Source organism: Bos grunniens, chromosome X (assembly GCF_055505025.1).
Source record: "Bos grunniens cultivar Pamir isolate PY7600 chromosome X, Bosgru_T2T1.0, whole genome shotgun sequence".
Classification (NCBI taxonomy): domain Eukaryota; kingdom Metazoa; phylum Chordata; class Mammalia; order Artiodactyla; family Bovidae; genus Bos; species Bos grunniens.
In genome coordinates this window covers 105,921,290-105,941,131 of record NC_141194.1, presented here as the reverse complement: position 1 = coordinate 105,941,131, position 19,842 = coordinate 105,921,290, and the positions used below count along the sequence as shown (strand labels likewise).

At 57.1% G+C, this 19,842-nt stretch overlaps 1 protein-coding gene and 1 long non-coding RNA gene across 7 annotated transcripts; one reads left to right on the top strand and one right to left on the bottom strand.

Moving 5' to 3' along the window:
* Window positions 1-1,162: 1,162 nt before the first annotated feature.
* On the bottom strand, window positions 1,163-9,212 carry IRAK1 (interleukin 1 receptor associated kinase 1). Of its 6 annotated transcripts, none has more exons than XM_086389516.1 (14): window positions 8,974-9,212; window positions 8,713-8,880; window positions 8,461-8,589; window positions 8,223-8,317; window positions 7,879-8,067; window positions 7,567-7,631; window positions 7,246-7,360; window positions 6,752-6,870; window positions 6,082-6,289; window positions 5,768-5,833; window positions 4,407-4,643; window positions 3,423-3,834; window positions 2,866-2,968; window positions 1,163-2,582 (listed from the first exon to the last, which is right to left on the bottom strand). In XM_086389516.1, exons 1-14 carry the CDS (start codon window positions 9,107-9,109, stop codon window positions 2,324-2,326), a joined length of 2,301 nt encoding a protein of 766 aa, XP_086245642.1. In that variant the 5' UTR covers window positions 9,110-9,212; the 3' UTR covers window positions 1,163-2,323. The 6 variants fall into 6 exon arrangements, 4 of the variants coding, with proteins under 4 accessions (XP_086245642.1, XP_086245641.1, XP_086245644.1 ...); XM_086389515.1 differs by having other exon boundaries at window positions 8,223-8,326; window positions 8,974-9,211; XM_086389518.1 differs by having other exon boundaries at window positions 2,866-3,009; window positions 8,974-9,211.
* On the top strand, window positions 8,579-11,549 carry LOC147341041 (uncharacterized). The gene is made up of 3 exons (XR_015159798.1): window positions 8,579-8,646; window positions 10,894-11,096; window positions 11,344-11,549. It is a non-coding gene; the product is annotated as an uncharacterized LOC147341041 (long non-coding RNA).
* The last annotated feature ends 8,293 nt before the right edge of the window (window positions 11,550-19,842 follow it).

Here is a 19,842-nt window from a genome sequence, read left to right as displayed (position 1 = left end):
TGCTATATATCCTACAGATCAAAGGGTAAGGGGGCATTATTAAGTTTATGTCAACTTAGATGAAACAGGCAAATTCCTTGAAAGACACCAATTGCTAAAACTGACACATGAACAAAATCTGAAGGGCCTGATATCTAATTAAAGAAATTGGATTTATAATGAAACACCTTCCCTCAAAGAAAACTCAAAAAAAAAAAAAAAAAGAAAAAATGAAAACTCCAGATGCAGAGGACTTCACTGGTGATTCCATCAAACATTTACAGGAGTAACACCTAAGCATATACAAGCCCTTTAACAACCTAAGAGGAGAAGGAAACACTTTCCAACTTTATGAAAGCTTGCTGCTGCTGCTGCTGCTGCTAAGTCGCTTCAGTCGTGTCTGACTCTGTGCGACCCCATAGACAGAAGCCCACCAGGCTCCCCTGTCCCTGGGATTCTCCAGGCAAGAACACTGGAGTGGGTTGCCATTTCCTTCTCCAATGCATGAAAGTGAAAAGTGAAAGTGAAGTCGCTCAGTTGTGTCCAAGTCTTCTCAACACCATGGACTGCAGCCTACCAGGCTCCTCCATCCATGGGATTTTCCAGGCAAGAGTATTGGAGTGGGGTGCCATTGCTTTCTCCGTATGAAAGCCTATCTGACAGCAAAACCAGGTAAAGATACTACAAGACAACTACAGATCAGTATCCCTCATGAACAGATGCAAAAATTCTCAAAACGATAATAGCAAATGGAATTTAGCAATATATAAAAGGGTAACATCATGACCAAGTGCTGTTTTTATCTAAGGAATATAAAATTGGTTTAATATTAGAAAATCAACTTATGGGGTTTACCACATTGACAAAATACACCTATGACAATTTTATTGGTAGCATCATACTTCAAGGTGAAATATAACACTCTGCACCCAATACTAAGAACAGGGCAAGGATGTCCCCTTTCACCACTTCTATTCAATACCGGACCAGAAGCCTTAGCTAGTGTAACAAGGTTAAGAAAAAGAACAAAGGGAATTCCCTGGTGGGTCAGTGTTTAGGATTCTGTGCTTTCACTGCTATGGGTCTGGGTTTAATCCCTGGTCAGGGAACTAAGATCCCACAAGCTGCAAGGTATAGCCAAACAAAAAGAAATAAATGAAAAAAAGAACAACAGCATACAGAATGGAAAGGAAGAGGTGAAACAGTCTTTATTTGCACATGAGATGGTTGTGTGCATAAACCATCCCACGGTATTTACCAAACTATTAGAGCTAATGTGTAAATTGAAGCTAGGTCACAGAAGGCAAAGCCAATAGGACAGAACTCAATTGTGTTTCCATACACAAGTAACAAGCAGTTAGAAAAGGAAATATAGATGCCATTTACAATAAAAATGTGTAACATAGGGGAAAATGTAACAACCTATGAAAGTACTGCTGGGTAGTAGTGTTGTGTGACCTGTCACCAGCGTGGTGGCTTACTGGGAGAGGAAGCAAGTACCTGCAGAGGATTTGGGGGTGTGGTGGGAGACTGGTGTATGGGTTTGGACAGTCAAGAACCCTGAGAAGAAAGGCCCTGGACAAGCTCAGGGCTTTGTCACAAAGTCTACGAGTACAGCCAGAGATGGAAGGGTAAGCTTTTATTACTCCAGGAGAACTTGGATTCCACCAATGCCTCGCTTATGTGGGGCCTGTAGTGTGACTCATGACTGCAGACACAGAAGCATCTGGAGCCTCTGCTACAGCCCTGGGCTGCTCTCAGAGACACTCAGTGACACGAACCCTGGCTTGCTCCGAAAACTCGGAGTCCCCTTGTCTTTTTTCTTCCTCTCTGCCTGGCTCCCAACTTCCTGCCTTCTTGGGGCTTCTCACTGTCTGGGTAACACAAAGGTGTGTGCCAAGCCAAACCTGGAGTTGGGGGGCATGACCCCTCTGCCACAAGCTGTGCCCGGGGGTGAAGCCTGTGGCCTGGAGAGCCTAGCCTGGCTCAGTGACTGTCCGCAGCACTGAGAGGTGGCCTGGGTAGCGGACCAGCTCCTGGTCCCCCGGGGCAGCCTGCAGACACTGGCCTGGCGGGAAGAGCTGTGGGACTCCCCAGGGCCTCTTGGAACCCCCACTTCCAGCTTGTGGATTAAACCACGGGCCAGCCACACCTGTGTCTTTTCCCAGTTACAAGGCTGGGAGGGGCCCCGCCTCGATGGCTCTGTGCCCTGTAGCCCTTAGCTACAGATGCCCTGCCCAACTGGCAGTGCCCACTCCTGGCTCCTCCTTGGCCCCTCCAGGGCCGGCGGCCTTCTGCTTCCACAGATGCTGGAGCGAGGGCAGGTCATGGAGATGTCCCTGCCCTACTCAGGGCGGGGGGCTCCAAGCCCGGCCCGTACCCACACCCCACAAGTGCCAGGGCCACCACACACCCTCCTCCAGGCAGATGGAGTCCCCCCACCCCCAATGCCCATGGGCTGCCAAGGGGTTGAGGGCCATGAGAACTTCCGACCATGAGAACTTGGACTTCCAGGTTTGGGGATCGGCCCAGGCGGGCGGTTCAGCTCCGAAACTCGTCTCTCTCTTCGGGCCCCTGCCTGTCCTGAAGGTCCTGGCCCGAGTCTGCACAGTGGGTAGGAAATGCCAGTCAGTTAGCCGACAGTGGGGCTGCCCTACCCCCTCGCTCCCAGGGCGCTCTCTGGACTTAGTGGTTTCCATTCCTCAGCAGCACTTCTTTGAATGGAACCTGCCCAGCAGGGGCTTCATATGTTTTGGAAGCATGGGCACGGGCAATCCCAGACTATGGGGAGGGGGAGTGTTGGCAGGACAGGGAAGTAGGACAGGACAGGACTGGGCTGTGCCCAGAGCACATGATTTCTCAAAGGCCACTGTTCTCGGGGGGTACCTGGGAGAGAGCTGGACGAGAGCAGCTGCAGGCTGTCTAGGACCCCGTCCTCGTACAATGCCAGCTTCTGCAGCATCTTCCGTCGCGCCGGATTGATCACGATCTGCGGGGGTCGCGAGGACATGGAGCTGCCCAGGAGGGGTCCTGGGGTGGAGAGAGGACCCCCTGAGCCTCTGAGAACTCCCTGCTGACACTGCTGGCCTCGCGAGCCTTCCCCATCCCCAGCCTAGCTCCCTCCCTGCCCTCCCAAAGGACAGAGGTCCTGAGTGCTTTGTCTGTGGGCAAGGCCTGGAGCCCAATCATGGACTGGGCCTGCTTCACTCCTGGCCTGTCCTCAGCCAGCTGGGGGCATGGCCCGGTGAGACGAGATGGCCTGGGACAGTCCTTCTTTGGACCTTCCTGGGGTCAGGCGAGCAGCCCAACCCAAGACAGCAGCCCGCAACTTGCTAAGGACAGATGGAGCTTCATGGCGGGTCCTGGATCTCTCCTCCCAGAAGGCTGGGGTGGGGAGGATGGGGTTTGCCCGGAAAGGAGGCCTTTGGTCCCCTTGCTGGTACCTTCCACAGCTGTGGGCTGGAGACCCGGGCCGCTCCCACAGCTCGACTCTCGGGCGGCACCCCCTTGGGTGCAGGCAGCCTGCCCGAAGGGTGCTGGCACCCAGCTGGGGGCCCCTGGGCCCGCAGGGCAGCTGGGGCTCAGATGCCAGGAGTGCAGGGCAGCAGAGAGGTCAGACAGGCTCTCGTCACTCTCCACGGGCTGGTTGGCACCTTTTTGTGGCCAGTCTGTAGCCTGGGCCTGGGCCCCCAAGGGCGCTGCCAGGGGCTGCCAGGGGCTGGCACGGCTCAGGGCGCTCCCGCTGGTGGACACGTAGGAGTTCTCTTGCGGGGAAGGGGGGCTGCGGCTGGCAGCCTCCAGCTCCAGGCATGGCCCTGCCACCACCACCTGCAGCTCCTCCAGTGTCTGGTACACCTGCAGGGAGGGACCGGGGCTCTCAGGGTGAGTGGCCCCATCCAGGTCCTCGCAGAGGGTAGGGAACCGCAGGGCAGCTCCGGGTCAGGGCCAGAGAAGAGAATCGTTGCCACTAAAGCTAAGGACCAAGAGCGGCTTCTCTTTGTCTTCGAGAAAGCAAACCTTGTTGCCTTGATGCCCTCAATGATGCTCCTTTCTTTTCTCAAGAGAGAGAAATGAGGGATGGGATGCGGAGGGACATGGGAGGGGGGTTCAGGATGGGGAACACATGTACACCCACGGCTGATTCATGTGAATGTATGGCAAAAACCACCACAATATTATAAAGTAATTAGCCTCCAATTAAAATAAATAAATAAATTAAAAAAAAAGAGAGACAAAGAGGTGGGACACAAAAAAGGCAGATGCAGTGGCGCCAGGCACCCAGAAGGGGGCGCAGTAAAAAGCCGATCGCCTCCCTCTCTGTACCCGGCTGGGTTCAGTGGGCGCTCAAGCCGAACCAAAGGGCAGGTGAGCAACATGTGGAGACTGGCATCTCAAGCACTTCCCATACCCCCAGCTCACAGGACTACCTGGGTCATTGGGGGTCTCCTCTTGGCTCGGCGGTGCAGGCAGCAGCAAGCCAGCTGGCCCAGGGCCAGGCCCAGTTGTGGTGGGCACGGCCCTGGCCTGGGGTCCAGGTGCTTCTTGTAGATCTGGGCGGCGACTAGGGCGGCCCACGTGTCTGCGGCCGGCCCGCCTTGGACTGCGGTTTGAGTGCCCTTCAGGGTCACCCCGGCCTCTTCTGCCTCCTCTTCAACCAAGTCTTTCTGTGGGATATGCAACATGAGTCTGGCCCCCATGGGCTGTGCCTTGTGCTGCCATCCCCTGGCCCTCATCTGTGTATGCTCAGCGCTGACTTGGGCCCCCAGGATCCAGCCATGCGCCCAGCGCCTGGGCTGGCTTTCACAGAGCTGACTTCCTGAGAGAGGAGAGACGTCGACATGCTTCGAAAACCAGGGGAAACCGCGGCAGGGAGGCCCCCCCAGGGGTTTCGATGGGGGGGCCCAAGCAAGTGACCCTTGGGCTCTGATAGAAAGACAGCAACTAGCCAGAGAGGGCGGGGCTCAGAAGGGAGAGCCCCATGGAGATGGGGGGGACAGGACCAGACAGGAAGGACCAGGAGCAGACCCTGGGGTCGGGGGGCGTGGCCTTTCAGGCAGAGGAACAGGGAACCGCCAGGTCTGGAGGACAGACAGCAAGCTGGCAACCATGTCAAGGGTCTGGGCCTTCATCCCAAGCACGGTGGGGGTAAAGGGGTTCCACTGCCTCCTCACAGTTCTAAAAGAGCTTTTTGGTGGTTGCCGAGAGAAGTCATGGCAGGGACCCTGTGGGGTCTGGCATGCTGCCCCACAGCGGTGCTGATGATGGGCCCAAGTGCAGATCTATTTGGTGCCTGGTTCTGGCAGAGACCCCTGGAGACCCGGGAATGGATGGAAACAGCCCTGAGCCCAGGCAACACACCAGCTTATACAGTGTGAAGGATCCTGCAGACTAAGCAAAGAGGAGCTGGATTTTGGGCTCTGGGTCAGTCCACGGAAGAGCAGACCTGCCCTGCAAAACCCAGGGAAGGCGTCTGGGGTGAGGGGGGACGTGGTTCGATTTCAAACCATTGCCTCTCCCAGGTCCCCTGATTCTGTTTTCCACTGTGATTGGGCTGCACCCCCTCTCCCTGACCGCCCCCTGCACCGCCAAACCCAGGTGGGGTCTGGAAGGGCCCATGGCACTTGCCAGGGACAGAGAGGTTTGTCCCCGGCCAGGCAGATGCAGCTGTCTGGGGCCCTGCCTACTCTCAACGATGAGTCAGCAGAGGCCGGGCTGGCTCCTGTGGGGCCCCGCGTTCCGGATTGTTCCTCCCTCCCTCTCTCCCCACCTGCCTCAGGAGGAGGCTCACCAGATACTTGGGCTGGGTGCCATGCATCCTCACGGCCCTCTGGCCAGCCAGGGTCTCCAGCAGCACCTGCAGAGAGAGCAGGCTGCAGACTGGGGCCGCTGAGAACCTGCTCGTGGGACTCAGACTCGGGGGGTCTGGAGGGCCCACGTGGAGCAGAGGAATGGAAAATGACAGACATGTAGGTGTGGAGCCGTGCAGGGCACCTGAGCTGGGGAGGACAGGTCCCGGGATCTGAAGATGGTCAGGCCTGCTGGGAGATTCTCCAGGGGCTGCGGCCCCCCACCCCCAGGCCAGTCAAGGGCCCCGCAGCTCACCACGCCAAAGCTGAAGGTGTCGGTGTCTACGGCCAGCCTCCCAGTCTTCACGTACTCCTCGGGCAGGTAGGCCAGGGTGCCGCGCACTGTCCGAGTCCGGGCCACACTACTGCTCTGGCCGGGGTTGGCCCCTGTAAACCGGCTGAGACGGGCCAGGCCGAAGTCCCCCAGTTTGGGCATCAGTCTCTCATCCAGAAGGACGTTGGAACTTGGGGATGGAAGGCGGTGGTGTCAGCCTGGCCCTAGCCCTCTCTGCGACTCATCACTCCGGCACCTACTGCCCCCTGCCTGGTTCTGAGACAATCAGACCGGAGCCACTGACGTGCACCTCAGTGGCGGATCGTGGCCCGTGCTCATGGTGTTCTGGCCACTTGGGGCTCCGAGCAAGTGGCCCCCAGAGCCCGGTCCTACAGTTGAGTCCCTGTTCACCAGTGGGACCCATCCTTGGCCTCCATGTCCACCCCTGGCCCACACTGGGTGCTCAGTGACTCTCAGACCCCAGCCCTGACGCCCCCTGTTCTCAGGAGGATCGCTCAGGGCCAGGCTCCTGGGGACTAGGCAGCAGGCACCCCCGGTCCCTGCTGGCTGGAGGTGTGGGAGCATCACCCCTTGCCATAGGGCTCCTGCCACCCTCAAAGGCCCCCAGGGGCTGGCCGTGTCCCCGCCTCACCTCTTGACATCTCCATGGATGAGGCTGGGGCTGTCTTGATGTAAGAACTGAATTGCCCGGGCCGTGCCCAGAAGGATGTCCAGTCGCTGAGGCCAGGAGAGAGGGGGCCAGGCCTGTGTCTGGAGGGGCACAAGGAAGAAAGGGGAGACCACAGAGCCACCGTCTTTGATGCCCATCCATGCTTCCCCTGAGCGCTGAAGTGTCAGGTCAGAGATGCTCCTGTCCTGGGCTTGGTCAGCCCTTGCGTCCTGCGGGCGCCTCTCTAGACGGGGCTTAGGGGCTGTCCGTTGCCTCCTGCCCTCTGGACAATGCTGCCAAGATCCTTCCACTACTCTGTTTGCCCAGGGGAGCAGATGGGGCCCCTTTCAGAGGCCCCACGAGCTTGGCTTCCGAGCATGGAGAGTCCCCGATCACTGAGGCTAAGGCCCCGTGTCCCATTCGGACCAGGTGCCAAGCGTGATACAGTGTGCCAGGCCAGGCCAGGCAAGGCTTACCTGGACATGGAGGCGGTCTTCCAGGGAGCCATTGGGCAGGAAGCCATAGACAAGGCAGTAGAAGCCACTCTGAGCACAGTAGCCGGCAAAGTCCACGATGTTGGGGTGACGAAACCTACTTGAAACAGTGGAGTCTCAGCGCTCTGCTCCCAGCATCCAGCATGCCTTTCATCTGGCCATTGCGGGGGGGCGGTGTGGGGTGTGGACGGTCCCTAACCAGGTTCCCTGGCTCGCCTGGGCCTGGCAGGCTGCAGACCAAGGGGGAGCCAGGTCCCCGGACATGTGGTCCTGGCGGGGCCCTGCCCCTGCCTGCAGGCTCACCGCGACAGCTGCTGCACTTCAGTCTGGAAGCTCTGCTTCACTGTGGTCCACTCCAGGTCGGCCTCCTGCAGCCCTCGGGGAGAATGAGGCAGGGGGGACTGGCAGTGTGAGACTCCTGTGGCCCAGACTTCATGCCCCTCCCTGCCCCGCCACCTGTTCTGGGCCCAGAAGGAGCATGGGCCTGGGGGCCCTGGACTGTGAAATCGGAGGGCTGAAAGAACCCTGCGGGGTCGTGAAGGGGGTGGGGGAGGACCACAAAAGCCCAAGTCTGGGATCAGCCCTTGAGGGCCCTGGCGAGGATGCTGCACAGACCTCCTTGAGCCTCTTCACAGCATAGACGGTGTTCCTCATCACCGCCCGGTACACACAGCCAAAGCCGCCCTCCCCGATCTTGAGCTCCTCTGAGAAGTCGTGGGTACCCTGGCAAATCTCATGGAGGGGCCAGCAGAATGAAGAAGAGGGGGCCCCTGGCAGGAGGGACATGGGGCTCTCCGGGCTGGGCTGTGGGAAGAGACCCTGTGTCAGGTGAGGTCCCATGTCCTCCCCTCTGCCTCAGCTCACCCTTGCTGGGCTGCCTAGGGTGGCCCAGGGGACCAAAGGCAGCTGTCACTGCTTGCTGGCGTCAAACCTCTGGGTGGGGGGCAGGACCCACCTACCTTGGTAGATGAGGGGGCTGGAGATGGCAATGGTGGCTGGTGGGCAGCTGGGCTTGGTCCAGGGCAGAGCTCGGGGTCAGAGTGAGTCTGAGAGCCTGGAAAAGCTTCGTAAAGACACCAGTGAAAGGCAGCCAGAGGCCAGTGGCAGGATCTATCGGGGTGGCCAGGAGCAAGGGGGTCCTTTCCTGACGTTCATCAGGCCAACCCCCACGAACCCTCCCAGACCGGGTTGTCTTACCTGGGGAGAGGAAGGTGGAGGCCAGAGACGGCAACTTCCGGTGGCCGGGAACCGCAGCCTCGGGTGCGGAGATGCTGCTGGGTGTCAGGGAGGTGGTGCTTGGGGGCAGAAGTGGGGCGGGAGGGTGCCCTGGGAGGCCGGGGAAAGAAAGGACGTTAGGCCCAGGCTGGAGGGAGGAGCTCCGAGGTAAGCCCTGGGCGGCCCCTGTCCCAGGGTCCGGGGGGTTCCGGGGGTCTCCAGGGCCGCGCTCACAAGCAGTGATGATATCCCGCGCCCGCAGCAGCTGCAGGTGCGTGAGGATGCGCACGAGATCGGCCACGCGGGCGTTGCGGTTGATCCACGGCCACAGGACGCTGGCTGTGCGCTGCCCGGAGCGCTCGCACAGCCGCAGCTCGGTCTGGTCGCGGACGATCAGGGCGGCTGCGGGTCAGGGGGCGTCAGGCCGCGGTGTCCAGGCCCCGCGCGGCTCCCCGGCCCGTCCCGCCCCGCCCCTGTCGGCCTGCGGCCACCCACCGAACTGGCACCAGTCGGCGGGCTCCAGGGCGTCCATCACTTTGTAGAAGCGGCACATGACCCAGGGAGGCACCTCGTACAAGAAGTGCTGGGCGCCGGGGACGGCGGGGTCTCCCGGGCCCGGCCCCCCGGCCATGGCCACCGCCGCCGTCGCCGGGCCGGGGCCTCTCCGGGCCGCGGCGGGCGCGGGCCTCGGCCGGCCGGGTCCGCGAACACTGACTCACTTCCCCTTTAAGGCGGCCTCGTGCGACGCCCGGCGGGCCGGAAGGGGCGGCACCCGGGGCCGTCACCACCTCGCCCGCCGCCGCCGCCGCCAGCCCCGGCCACACGGGGGCGCCGCGCGCGGTCACGCCTCCCGGAGGCAGCTCCCCGGGCCCGGCGAGGCGGACTGGTGAGCTTCCAGGAGGAGGAGGAGGGCTCCAAGGGCTGCAGGAGAGCGCTTCTCGGCTCCAGGGACGATGGGCACAGCGAAGGCCTTCCAGAAAGGGTTAGAAGCGGGGCTTCGGAGAGCCGCTGGCTGGTCCTCTTTAGGTTTCCGTTTCGTGGGGAAAGCAGTGGAGAGGGGTCAAGACATCCAGGCGGGACAAGGTCAGATGTGGGTCACACCAGGGCTCCCGGCTGACTCTCTGCAGCTGGCTTGAGGCTGGGGGCAGGAAGAATGATCTGGAAGCTCGCAGCATCTCCACCCACCTCCTGGGCCTGGATCCCATCTTTTCTTGGCCCTCCGGGAACCTGCTCCAGCGGTGGTTAGGTCTTTGCAGCATCTGCCCTCTTCTTCGCTGGCTCCTTCCGCTAGCACAGAAAATGTGTTTATTACGTCTCTTAGAGACAGACCTTCGCTCCGGCTGCCCTCCTCCCTCTTGTCACGCTTGAGGATGGCAGGCTCTGGCGGCTCCCACCCCTTTCTCTGCAGCTCACAGAGCACCGTACTTGGCCTGTCTGGCGTCTCCCCACAGGCCTCCAGCATGCCTCCATCATTCGCAGTAGCAGCCACAGTAGCAGCCACCAGGAAACTGTTACCTCTCTGAACGTCTCTGGAGTTCCTCTCTTCCCCACGGGGCTCTGACCTAGATGAACCTAAACGAACGTGCTTCCCTGCCTCCTCTGGCTCAGGGGTCTTCCTTAGGCACAAAGCACTCCACACCAGTTTTCCTGCTTAAGACCTTCCCGGGGTTCCCGAAGCCCTCAGAAGGATTGCAGCTTTTCAGCATGGCTTCTGACGTTGTCACCATGTGGCCCTTTCCTGCCCACCTGTCTCGCTCTTGGCACTTGGCAGCGGCCTTAACCCAGCCACAACTCCTTGGGGGTCCAAGAACGTGCCAGGGCTCCCACCCCCACGGGTTTGCACCTGCAACTCCGTCCAGCAGATACCCTGGTAGCTGGAAGCTGGCCTGGAGTCCCCTGGTGCGTCCTTCTTTAGCTTCAGCACTCATCTGTTTACCCCACACCCCTCCCCACCCCCCGCCAAGCAGCCAGGGCGCCTTCCTCTTCTGTTTTTTTCCAGCTAGATGCCAGCTTGAAAGGCAGGTCTTCGCTAGCCCCTTGTCCACTTGATCCTGACCCCTGAGGGCTGCCACCCTCCTCACCTGCAGGCTGTCCATCCAGAGACTTCAAGAGTGGTTTGCAGAAACCAGGTTGGCCCAAGACACACCTCTGTGGCGGCCTCTTCCCAGAAGCTGCAGCCACTCCACAAGAGGAGGCCGGCCACACCCTGAGCCCCAGTGGCTTCCATAGGGACAGCTCTTACCGAGACTCCCAAGCTGAGGAGGGAACTAGTGGGCACACACATACTAAGTGAACTGGGACTTGGTCCCACTTCCAATTCTGCTGGACTGCAGCTCCCGGGACAGCCCTGGCACCTCAGGGATGCTCAGGATACACGCACGCCATGAATGTCAACCCTCTGTTTTATCATTTAAGGCCAGGATGTTCGAGTGCACCTCCAAGTAGCTGTGTTCACATACATGTACCTGTGATGCTGAACTCTGAGCAGTTCTTTTCACCTCCAAGCCATCGGCAGCCTGATGAAAGACAGCTGTAGGGGAACCATGAGCTCCCGAGAGCACTCCACCTCATCGGAAGCCGGTGGGACGGGGGCAGCGTGTCCTCTGAGCTGGGAGCAGGTCAGCAGAGACCTTGGAAGGGTCTCAGGCGGGAGGCACCGGAGGAGTCAGAGCTAGGGGGTTTCCAAAAGCCCCTCAGCCCATCAGGGACAGCCAGGATGCTGCCCTGCAGAAGGCCCTTCCCACCTGCCGGCTCAGAGCTCCCCTCTGGGCAGGCGGACCCCAAGGCAGGCCGGTGCAGGGTGCCGGCCAGGGCTCTGTCCTCCCCAGGGCGCCCAGAAAGCGGCTGGCTTCTGTGTGTTCCCAGGAAGTGCCCCACCTTGCTGTCCTGGGAGCTGTCTTGATAATGAAAGCCCAGACCTGGAGTCACTTTCACAGAGAGATTTATCGAGAATGCTAACAGCACAGGATACAGTACTTCCCAACAAAAGGTGCGAACGCGTCACTTAGAAAGGCATGCTGAGTATTCTTGGCTTTCACACGTATTAAAAAACTTACAAAAATAAAATAAAACTGCGTGCTGCCCATCTTTTCAAATAGTAAAAGAACCTTATGAAAAAATCACTTGGTTTTACAACAAAAGACACAAACGGACATTTTTATGTAAATTTATAAGGCAAACTCTTTATATAATAAATAGGTTACAGGGATTCAGTGGGGGGTGTTTTTGAAACGTATACAGGTACATTCAGACAGGTTTACTGAAATGGTACAAATTTCCTTAATAAATTGCCTTTTGTTTTTAAATATATCAGTGCTTTCAGTCATTTGGCTATACACAAAGAACCTTTTTTTGAACACTACAAAAAAGCAATCAATATTTTTTGTTTTTAAAACGACCTACTTAAGTTTTCTAAAGTAATTGTCCCAAAACACAAAAACTGAAGGTGAATGCGATAGAGGGCTTTTGGAGATCATCTCCAGCCAAGTCTGTCCTGGGTGACTCCCTGCACCCCACACACACTTTTCCAGCCCTTTTCCTCCTGGGCTGGAGCCAGCTCCCTCTGCACAGGGTGACCAGGGTCCCTGCGACTCAGGAGGGGGCGGTGACCCTGCTTGGTTCTTCTCGCTCCTAAGCCCCATTCCCAAATGGTCAGCACTGTCCTCGAAGAGGGGGCGACCCCGGGTGCTAAGGGAGCACATGGCCACCCCTGTTTTGTCAGTCCTCAATAGTGTCTGGGAGGTAACGGCTACTCAAGAGGATAGGGTTTTGCCATGAAACGAGAAGGGGGGTGGTTTCTCACATCCAAATTTTACTGGGGATCAGATGACAGCCAAGGGCATGCACCACCCCCCCGACCCCACCATCATCTCCTCATCCAGGAAAGTGGGGAATCCAGAGGTTATGTTAGTGTCGTGCACTGTGGGGCGGGGTGGATTTGATGATGGTATCCCGAACGGTAATGCCCCCCCCACCCCGAATCATAATGCCCTGTCCACACAAGCCTGACCTGTGGCCACAGTGGAGGTCTCCAAGGAGATGCCCACCCTCTGGCCGAGCCTTGCCCCGCAGGCCCACCCCGACCTTCTCCCGCCGAGATGTGGCTGGCTCCCCTTGCAGGAACGTCAACCTTGTCTGTCCTTAAAAAAATAATCCTGATGCTACTAATCTGGGAGTGGACCAAAACCTGGTTTTGCTCTGACTTCACAAATGGCAGCATGTCAGCTATTTACTTTGTCAGCTCTAGGTGTCACTTCTTTGGGTGGCTTCTGGCTGATCTGGGCAGGGGGTCCTGTCTTTGGCTCTCCCCCTCCTGGGGCAAGAGGACAGCCCCTCTCCTTCTGGTTACCATCCCCTCCCTCCAAATTCTTTTGTTGGTAAAGAAAAGGTGTCTAGAAGCATTTGTCTCTGGAACAATTACTTTAAACATGGTTACAATACAGACTTCAGTTCAAACACAGAAGAGATTTACTTCGCAAAATTCCCTTCACCCACCGAAAATTACACAAATAGAAGCCTCAACACCACAGTTAAGAGGACCAGTAGAGAGAAGCTCATGTTTGGAACACAAAAGGAGAACTCAAAACCAAACCAAACCCAAACAGAAACAACCCCAGAGAGACGAGGGGAGGGTGGAGGAAGGGAGGAGCGCAAACACAGCACACGGTACAGTGTCCGGGTACAGGAGCCCCGTGCGAGGAGAGGGCTCGGCACACCGAGTAACAGTCCTGATGATATTTGGTCATATATTCATCAACTACTGACTCTGGAGTGGCTGTTATTGAAGCAGTGACAATTTAAACGGAAAAGGAGGCCTTGGGAGCAAGGGAAGGAGCAGGTTTTGAGTTCTGCAAGCCTTTGCCATGCCACCATCCAGCAACCCAGGAACAGTGCACTGGGTGGGCCCTGCTGCCTGGGGCAGGCCGGGTGAGAGGTCACCGGCTGAGGCTAATTCGGTGCCGCCTTCAGATCTCGGGCAGAACTGGACACGCGCCAACACCCATCTGCAAGAGGCTGGACAGCAGTGGTCGCAGCGGCTTCCTCTGCCCGCCCTGGCCCAGGCTGGGTAGAAGAGGCAGGGACCCACCACTAATACTGAACTGAGGGTGGGGCCCAGCCCCCAGGCCCAGGTCCTCCCAGGGGCCTGAGTGGTGCCTGGCCACCTGAAGGGCCTCTAAGGGTTTCTTTTGGACGTAGGCCTCAGAAGTAATAACGCGGGGAGGGAAGCTTTTGGCCCTGGTGATTATAATGCTCTCTGCTTTGGAAGAACAAGTTTCTGGATATTATTCTTATTTTTTTTGGTGTTTTTACTTACTTAAAAAATGATCAAAAAGAACTTACGGCTAAACTCTCTAGCAGATATTGCTCAGTAAGAATTACAAAAGCAAATGCAATTACTCGTAGGATTGGGGCAGTGGGGGAAGAGGAAGGAACGTTTCTGGAGTCTTCGCTACCTCCTGGAGGGGACCCGCTGGACCGCATGTGTGGTTCTGGGGTCCCTGATGTTCTACCTGGTACGGTTCACACTTCCTGAATTGAGACACAGCCTTTCGTCTCCCCTGCGGCCCCCAGACTTGGCAGAGACAGGCCCTACCAGTGGGGAGGCTTGCTGCCTGTCTGCACACTATCACTCTGGGTCACTGGAGGGTGTCGGGGGGGCAGGTCACCCCCATGAACGCCAGCTGCCCCACCCAGAGATCAAAGGGGCCCAGGCAGTGCCAACTACATTCTGGGCTTCACCAGAGCCAGGGAGCATGCTTGCATCCACCCACTGAAACGAACTGTCCTGCCTACACCAGCGCCCTGGGGCCCCACTCACAAGCTTGGGAGAAACAGTGCGAAACCCAGGAGCTGCCTCCTTCGCTCGGCACTGGGAAGCCCTTGAAAGAAGCGAGGAAAGACCACGGTTCTGCTTGGACACGAGTGACCAGCAGACGGATTTGTCAGGTTTTTTTTTTTTGTTGTTTGTTTTCTTCGTTTGTGTTTTTTTTTTTTCTTTTTTTTTGGTTTTTTAAAATTTCCCCTTGTCCTATGCTATGGTTATCAGAAATATTGTAATTAAGCAACAGGTATAATTTTAACAGGTCTTTGTGTGTGTGTGTGTGTGTGTGGAGCCACAAGCAAAATGAGTTTATAACTGTGCAATATACATATATATATATATAAAAATTCAACTGCTTTGTGTGTCTAGTCAGTGTATTTAAATAAAAGGGACAGGAGAGGGAAAAGCAAAACTAAAGAGCAAAACAAAAGCCCAGGAGAGAAAAGACCAAGCAGGTCTATGCGTATAGTCTAGAAGATACTGGATATAATCCGGGTCACCAGGAAGAACAGCTTTGTCACTTGACACACAGACACTGTGGGGAGAGGGACTATCAGTGGGCAGGAGCCAAACCTCGTGGCCTTTTCCCCTCACCGCTGAGCAGGACTCAAGGAGACAGGTGACCGAGGGGGTGGCCGGCAGAACCAAGGCAAGTTTCCCCAATGTTTGGAAACCCCCAGCTGAAGCCCCTTCCATGAGGGTTCTCTCCCCTGCCCTCCCTTGGCCCCAGGCCCCAAATGAGCGCAGAGCCAGGGACTGTCCTCAGGGGCACGCCACACCACAGGTAGACGCTGTGGAGGAGACATCACTTTCTCCTGCTTAGTGGCCTGGGCCCTAATTCGAACCAATTCTTCCTGACACCTCGGCATTTGGGGTAGGCTCGCTGGAGATGACAGAGGAGGAAGAACAGGTGAAGTCAGGTAGTGAGGAGGTTGCGTGCCTTCACAATTCTCTGCTGAGTGCCCCCCTTTCCCACCCGGAGCTGGGCTCCTGTAGCTTCGAGACAGGCAGGTCTCCCTGCAGGGACCGCTACCCGAGAGCCAGAGAAAGAGACAGAGAGATAGACTCTCCAGTGACCCAAGGGCTCCAAGGCGCAGACCCAGCAGTTTCAGGCTGGATTCCCCTTCACCTGCAGCACTGGCCACACAGCAGGCCAGGCTCCAAGTCCTCTTAGATCAGCCTTTTTTGGGCAAAAGCTTGCTCTTATTCACTCAGAAAATCAGGATGTAGTTTCTTGCTCAAGGTTTCCTAGGTCTTCCTTCTGCAATGTTGACAAGGGGCTTCAGTGTTCCCTTTTTTTCCCCTTGAACATGGAACTTTTAGACCCTGGGTGAGGCAGTATCCTAGCGAGCTCTGATAATTCCGCTATGTTTTCTAAAGATTGATACAGATTCAAAAAGAGAAAGAAGCAAAAACACTCAACAAACTCCTCCAGTAGAGCAGAGCGCTGAGATAGGGCCCTTGCAGAGAGCAACTGAGAGCCGGAACACGTGGCGGGGCTGTCGGGCTCGAGAGCGGGGATTCCACTACGAGCCTGGCAACATGCCTGTGCCCCTAGCCCTCCCCAGGCACTGGCCAGTACTCAGGGGGTCAGTAGGCTGATGCCCACAGGGCTCTAGAGAGAACTCACTTCCCCGAGGTCTGGATGGTCTGGGCCACCCACATAGGCAACTCACATCAGAAAAACAATTTGGGGCCATGAACCCGCTAGAAATGGCTGCGCTGAGCTAGGGCTGATGCCTGTGACCTCCCCTGGCCTTGTTGGGCCTGGTAGGAACACTCTGGAGAGGAGGCACAGAGCTCAACTGCCAGGCTCCACGAGATCCAGGCTGCCATACCTGGTGGCTTCCCTTTACACCCTCTGTTCCCTCCTGGGCTCACGCCGCTTGTTAGAAGTTACTTCAAATCCAGAGGTCCTGTCAGCTAAGGAAACTGCTCTTCCACCAAAGATAGCAGCGTGCTTGTGGCTATTAAGTACCCTCCTTCATGATGGCCGTCACGGCAATGACAGGCAGGGAGGCAGGTGACAACCTGGTGCTGTTTCATGTCCCACCGCCACTGCTCGTGGCCTCTAGGCTGGCATACCACCACTGAGCAGACTGCTGCTAGCAATGGCATGGGGGCTCAGGAGAGAAGTCAGGTGCTGGCTGTGGCCGGCATGCCCAGGCCACCACTGTGGCTTCCACTGTCCAGGGAGCTGAGGGGAGTGGTGGGGGGGAGCAGGGCATTTCTGGGGGTCTCCTGTGCCTTTCGATAGGGACTACGGTGCAGAAGGGACATGTACTGGACCTTGCTGTGGCCCAGGGGCCACGCCTCACTGTGGTGTCAACACCAGCAACGACACGGGTTAGGACAGCCAAGTGACAGGCACAGGGCAAGGAGACCCAATGTGACAGACCTAGTCCCTTGGGTATCTGAAAGCTGTCTTATCAATTCCTGCCTTCTGGACACAGTCTATAAGGGATGCCCCCCGAATCTTCGCGGTCTTCAAGTACACACAGAATCAACATCACACTCCCCAACTGGGCCGGACATAGCTGGTGAGAATTCCAAGGCTAGGCCTGCCCTCCAACCTTCTGTCCACCTGTCTCCAGGACAAAGTGGTACAGGACCATCAGCGCCCCTGCCCAAAGGTGACTCGCTCATAATGCCTGTATCTGGGGGAGAGGGAATGTGGATCAAAGGGGGAGAAAACCCTAAGGTGCCACCTATAGCCTTGAAACTCTAGGGGCGGGAGCTGCGGAGCAAGGGGCCTGCAGGTCAGGCTGGGCAGAAAGGAAACGCCACTTGAGATTCGGTGTTCTCGACCACCACATCGGTCAGCCCCAAAATCAACTGTTACAGGTCAAAGGGGGGCATGGCAGGCCCAGCTCTCCTTGGCCCAGGACCAGATGGTGCCAAGCTGCTGGAGAGGTCAGCTTTGGAGACTGGTTCCAGGAGCCACGTTTTATGGATTTGGTTTAATTAACGCCTCAAAACCTGACCCAGGAAACCAGATGGCACCTCCATGACAAATGGGCTGGAGAGCGGGCTCATGTGGACAGGGGTCCTCTGAGAGTGCCAGGAGCCTTTTGTCCTTGGAGGAAGAGGGACCCCAACGAACATGCCCCCTCTTCCAACTCCCATCCCTTCCTGGGGGAGGACTCAGAAGTGAAGCCCAGCAGGTGGACAGCAGAGTGGGTTTGGTTGGGGGACTTGCTTTTGCAGCATCAAGAAATGGATACAAAAATGCTAGAAAGGGCAGCTACAACTCCACAAACAGAACAGGGCAAACTCCCTTGCTTTTAACCGTTCTGGGAGAGAGAGACACAGTTTCATTTTTTTTTCTGAAGCTACTGATTGGAACTGTCAACTAGGGGTCCTGATCACTAAAGGACTGGCAAGGAAGTGCTAGATGGTTTCTAAGATGTTTCACTCCTTCATGGTTACACTGCAGTGAGGAAAGCTGGGGGATAGTAACTGAAATACACGAGACAACACGCACTTGACAGTTCATGGCAGCAGCTCACATGGGACGTGCTTGTGGGTGTTTCTGGAAGCATAAGACTGCTGTCTCGTTTGCTACTTTGATAAGGTACTTCTCAGTTGGACAGATTTAGATATAAGAGACATCTCTGTAAACACAGAAAAGGATATACCAATATGATGAAGATATGCAGCTAGATAAGGACTTCCTGAACAGAGGGTAAAAGCACGGGGTCTCGAATTGAAACTGACAAATGAACACCCCGCAACAAGCCCAAGCCTCGATGCCCCAACACCACAGCCCCTGGTGCTGATGGGGAAAAGCGTGAAGTACCAACCCCTTCCACCAGCCTCCAGCAAGCAAAGGCCGCACAGGGCCCAGCAGAGGAGAACTACTGCTCAGAGGAGTGGCAGGGGATATCTGCACTCATTTTGCCTGCTGCCCGGCCCAACTAACCCACCCTAGCCGGGTCCTGCACAGGCCAAGGTCAGGGCTTGGCCACTCCGTGACACTGGCAGGCCACAGCGGGTCTCTGTGCTGCCCTTGGCTCTGCAATCCCAATCTTGGTCCACTTCTCCTACCCACTGCCGTTGAGTGGGAAGGCTGAGGAGACCTGGGATCCAGGGTCTGACCGAAGGAGGAGACTCCTGGGAGAGCAAGATCTTGCCTCTCCCATGCCCCTCAGAGAGGCTGGGGTACTAGAGCTGGGTGGATTCAGCGGAGTCTGGGGCTTCCTCAGGGCTCAGAAATGGGTGGCAGGGGGAGCTGGGCTGGACGGCGGGAAGGCCAAGGGTGGGGGAGTTCTGGGGGCCTGAGCTGACCAGTGTCGGCTCGAAGTACGGTCGGGCACTGCGGCTGCCTGGAACAGAAGGGAGCAGTGAGGACGAGGGAGGAAGGGGAGAAATGAAAAGGCTGAAATGAAAGGAGACAGAAACCAAAGGAGAGGAGAGAAATCAATCAGGAAGTCCTTATAAATTGCAGCAAACACTTAGAGTTTCGGAGCTTCGTGGGAACCCTATGTGCTGAGCCCACTTGAAAACAAGCGCAGGTATATACAGATCCAGGTAGTTGTCAACACCGTCACGTCTAGTGGCCTGAGGGACAAAGGGTCGCCAAGTCAAGCCCGCTAGGTTGCTCGCAGAGCAGGTTTGTTTTGAAGTGGGAACATGAAGACTCAATAGTGCAAATAGTTCTAAGCTGTCCCTAAAGGAGTTGAGAATTGGAAAAGTTTTGGAAGAACATTTCCTCTGCCTTCCCCCTGGCCCCTGGCCCCATCTACTAAGGCTCGAACTAGTGGCCACAACTGCTCTGAGCAGCTAGGGATGCCTTCCGCCTGGCCTGCGGCACTCCGCTGGCTGCAGCCTGGGCCAGCCTGCTGGGGCCTCGGCCCATGGCCTTGGTGGCCTCTGTCTAGTGCTACCCGCTGGAGGCCGGCCCTGGGCCAATGTCGCCTCTGGCGCAGGCCAGTCGACACCCAGGGGGGCTCAAAGGATGCCTCCCTCCTAGCTGGGCCAGAACCGGGGCCGACAGGTGCTATGTCCCCATCCTGTGAAATGTCCTGGTCGATCTGGGGTTGGGGGGTGGTGGGAAGCCGTCTGTGTGCCCCCATGTGTGGGATCACACGGGCTGGAGCCACTGGCCGTCTCCACCATCTCTAAAGGATCCAACTGTCTCTCTTGCCTCGGACCTCCTGGTCCCGACGTGGGTGGGCATAAGGGGGACTGGAGGGTGGGGTGGTGGAGCTTGAGGCTGGGCGGGGTGTGGGGGGAGAGGAGAGCTGAGACTGGGGTACCGATGGCCCCCAAACCAGGAGTGTCTTCTCAAGTGCTCTCTGTCCCTAGTGACCACGTGGGGGGGACTGGGTGGGAGGGAGGTGCAGGCACACCCTAAGAAGCCTGGGCAACAGCTTGTCTGGTCAGTAGTATCTGCAGCAAGCCTTGTTGAAGGAGCCTAGTTTAGAAAAGTGCAAAGCTACTTCTGGCCCTGGTTAGGTCTTCAACCTGACTGTGCTTGTCGATAAGAAAAAAACATCCCCAATGCTCCAACTACTCCCACCCTGAAGCCACGAAACTCTAAG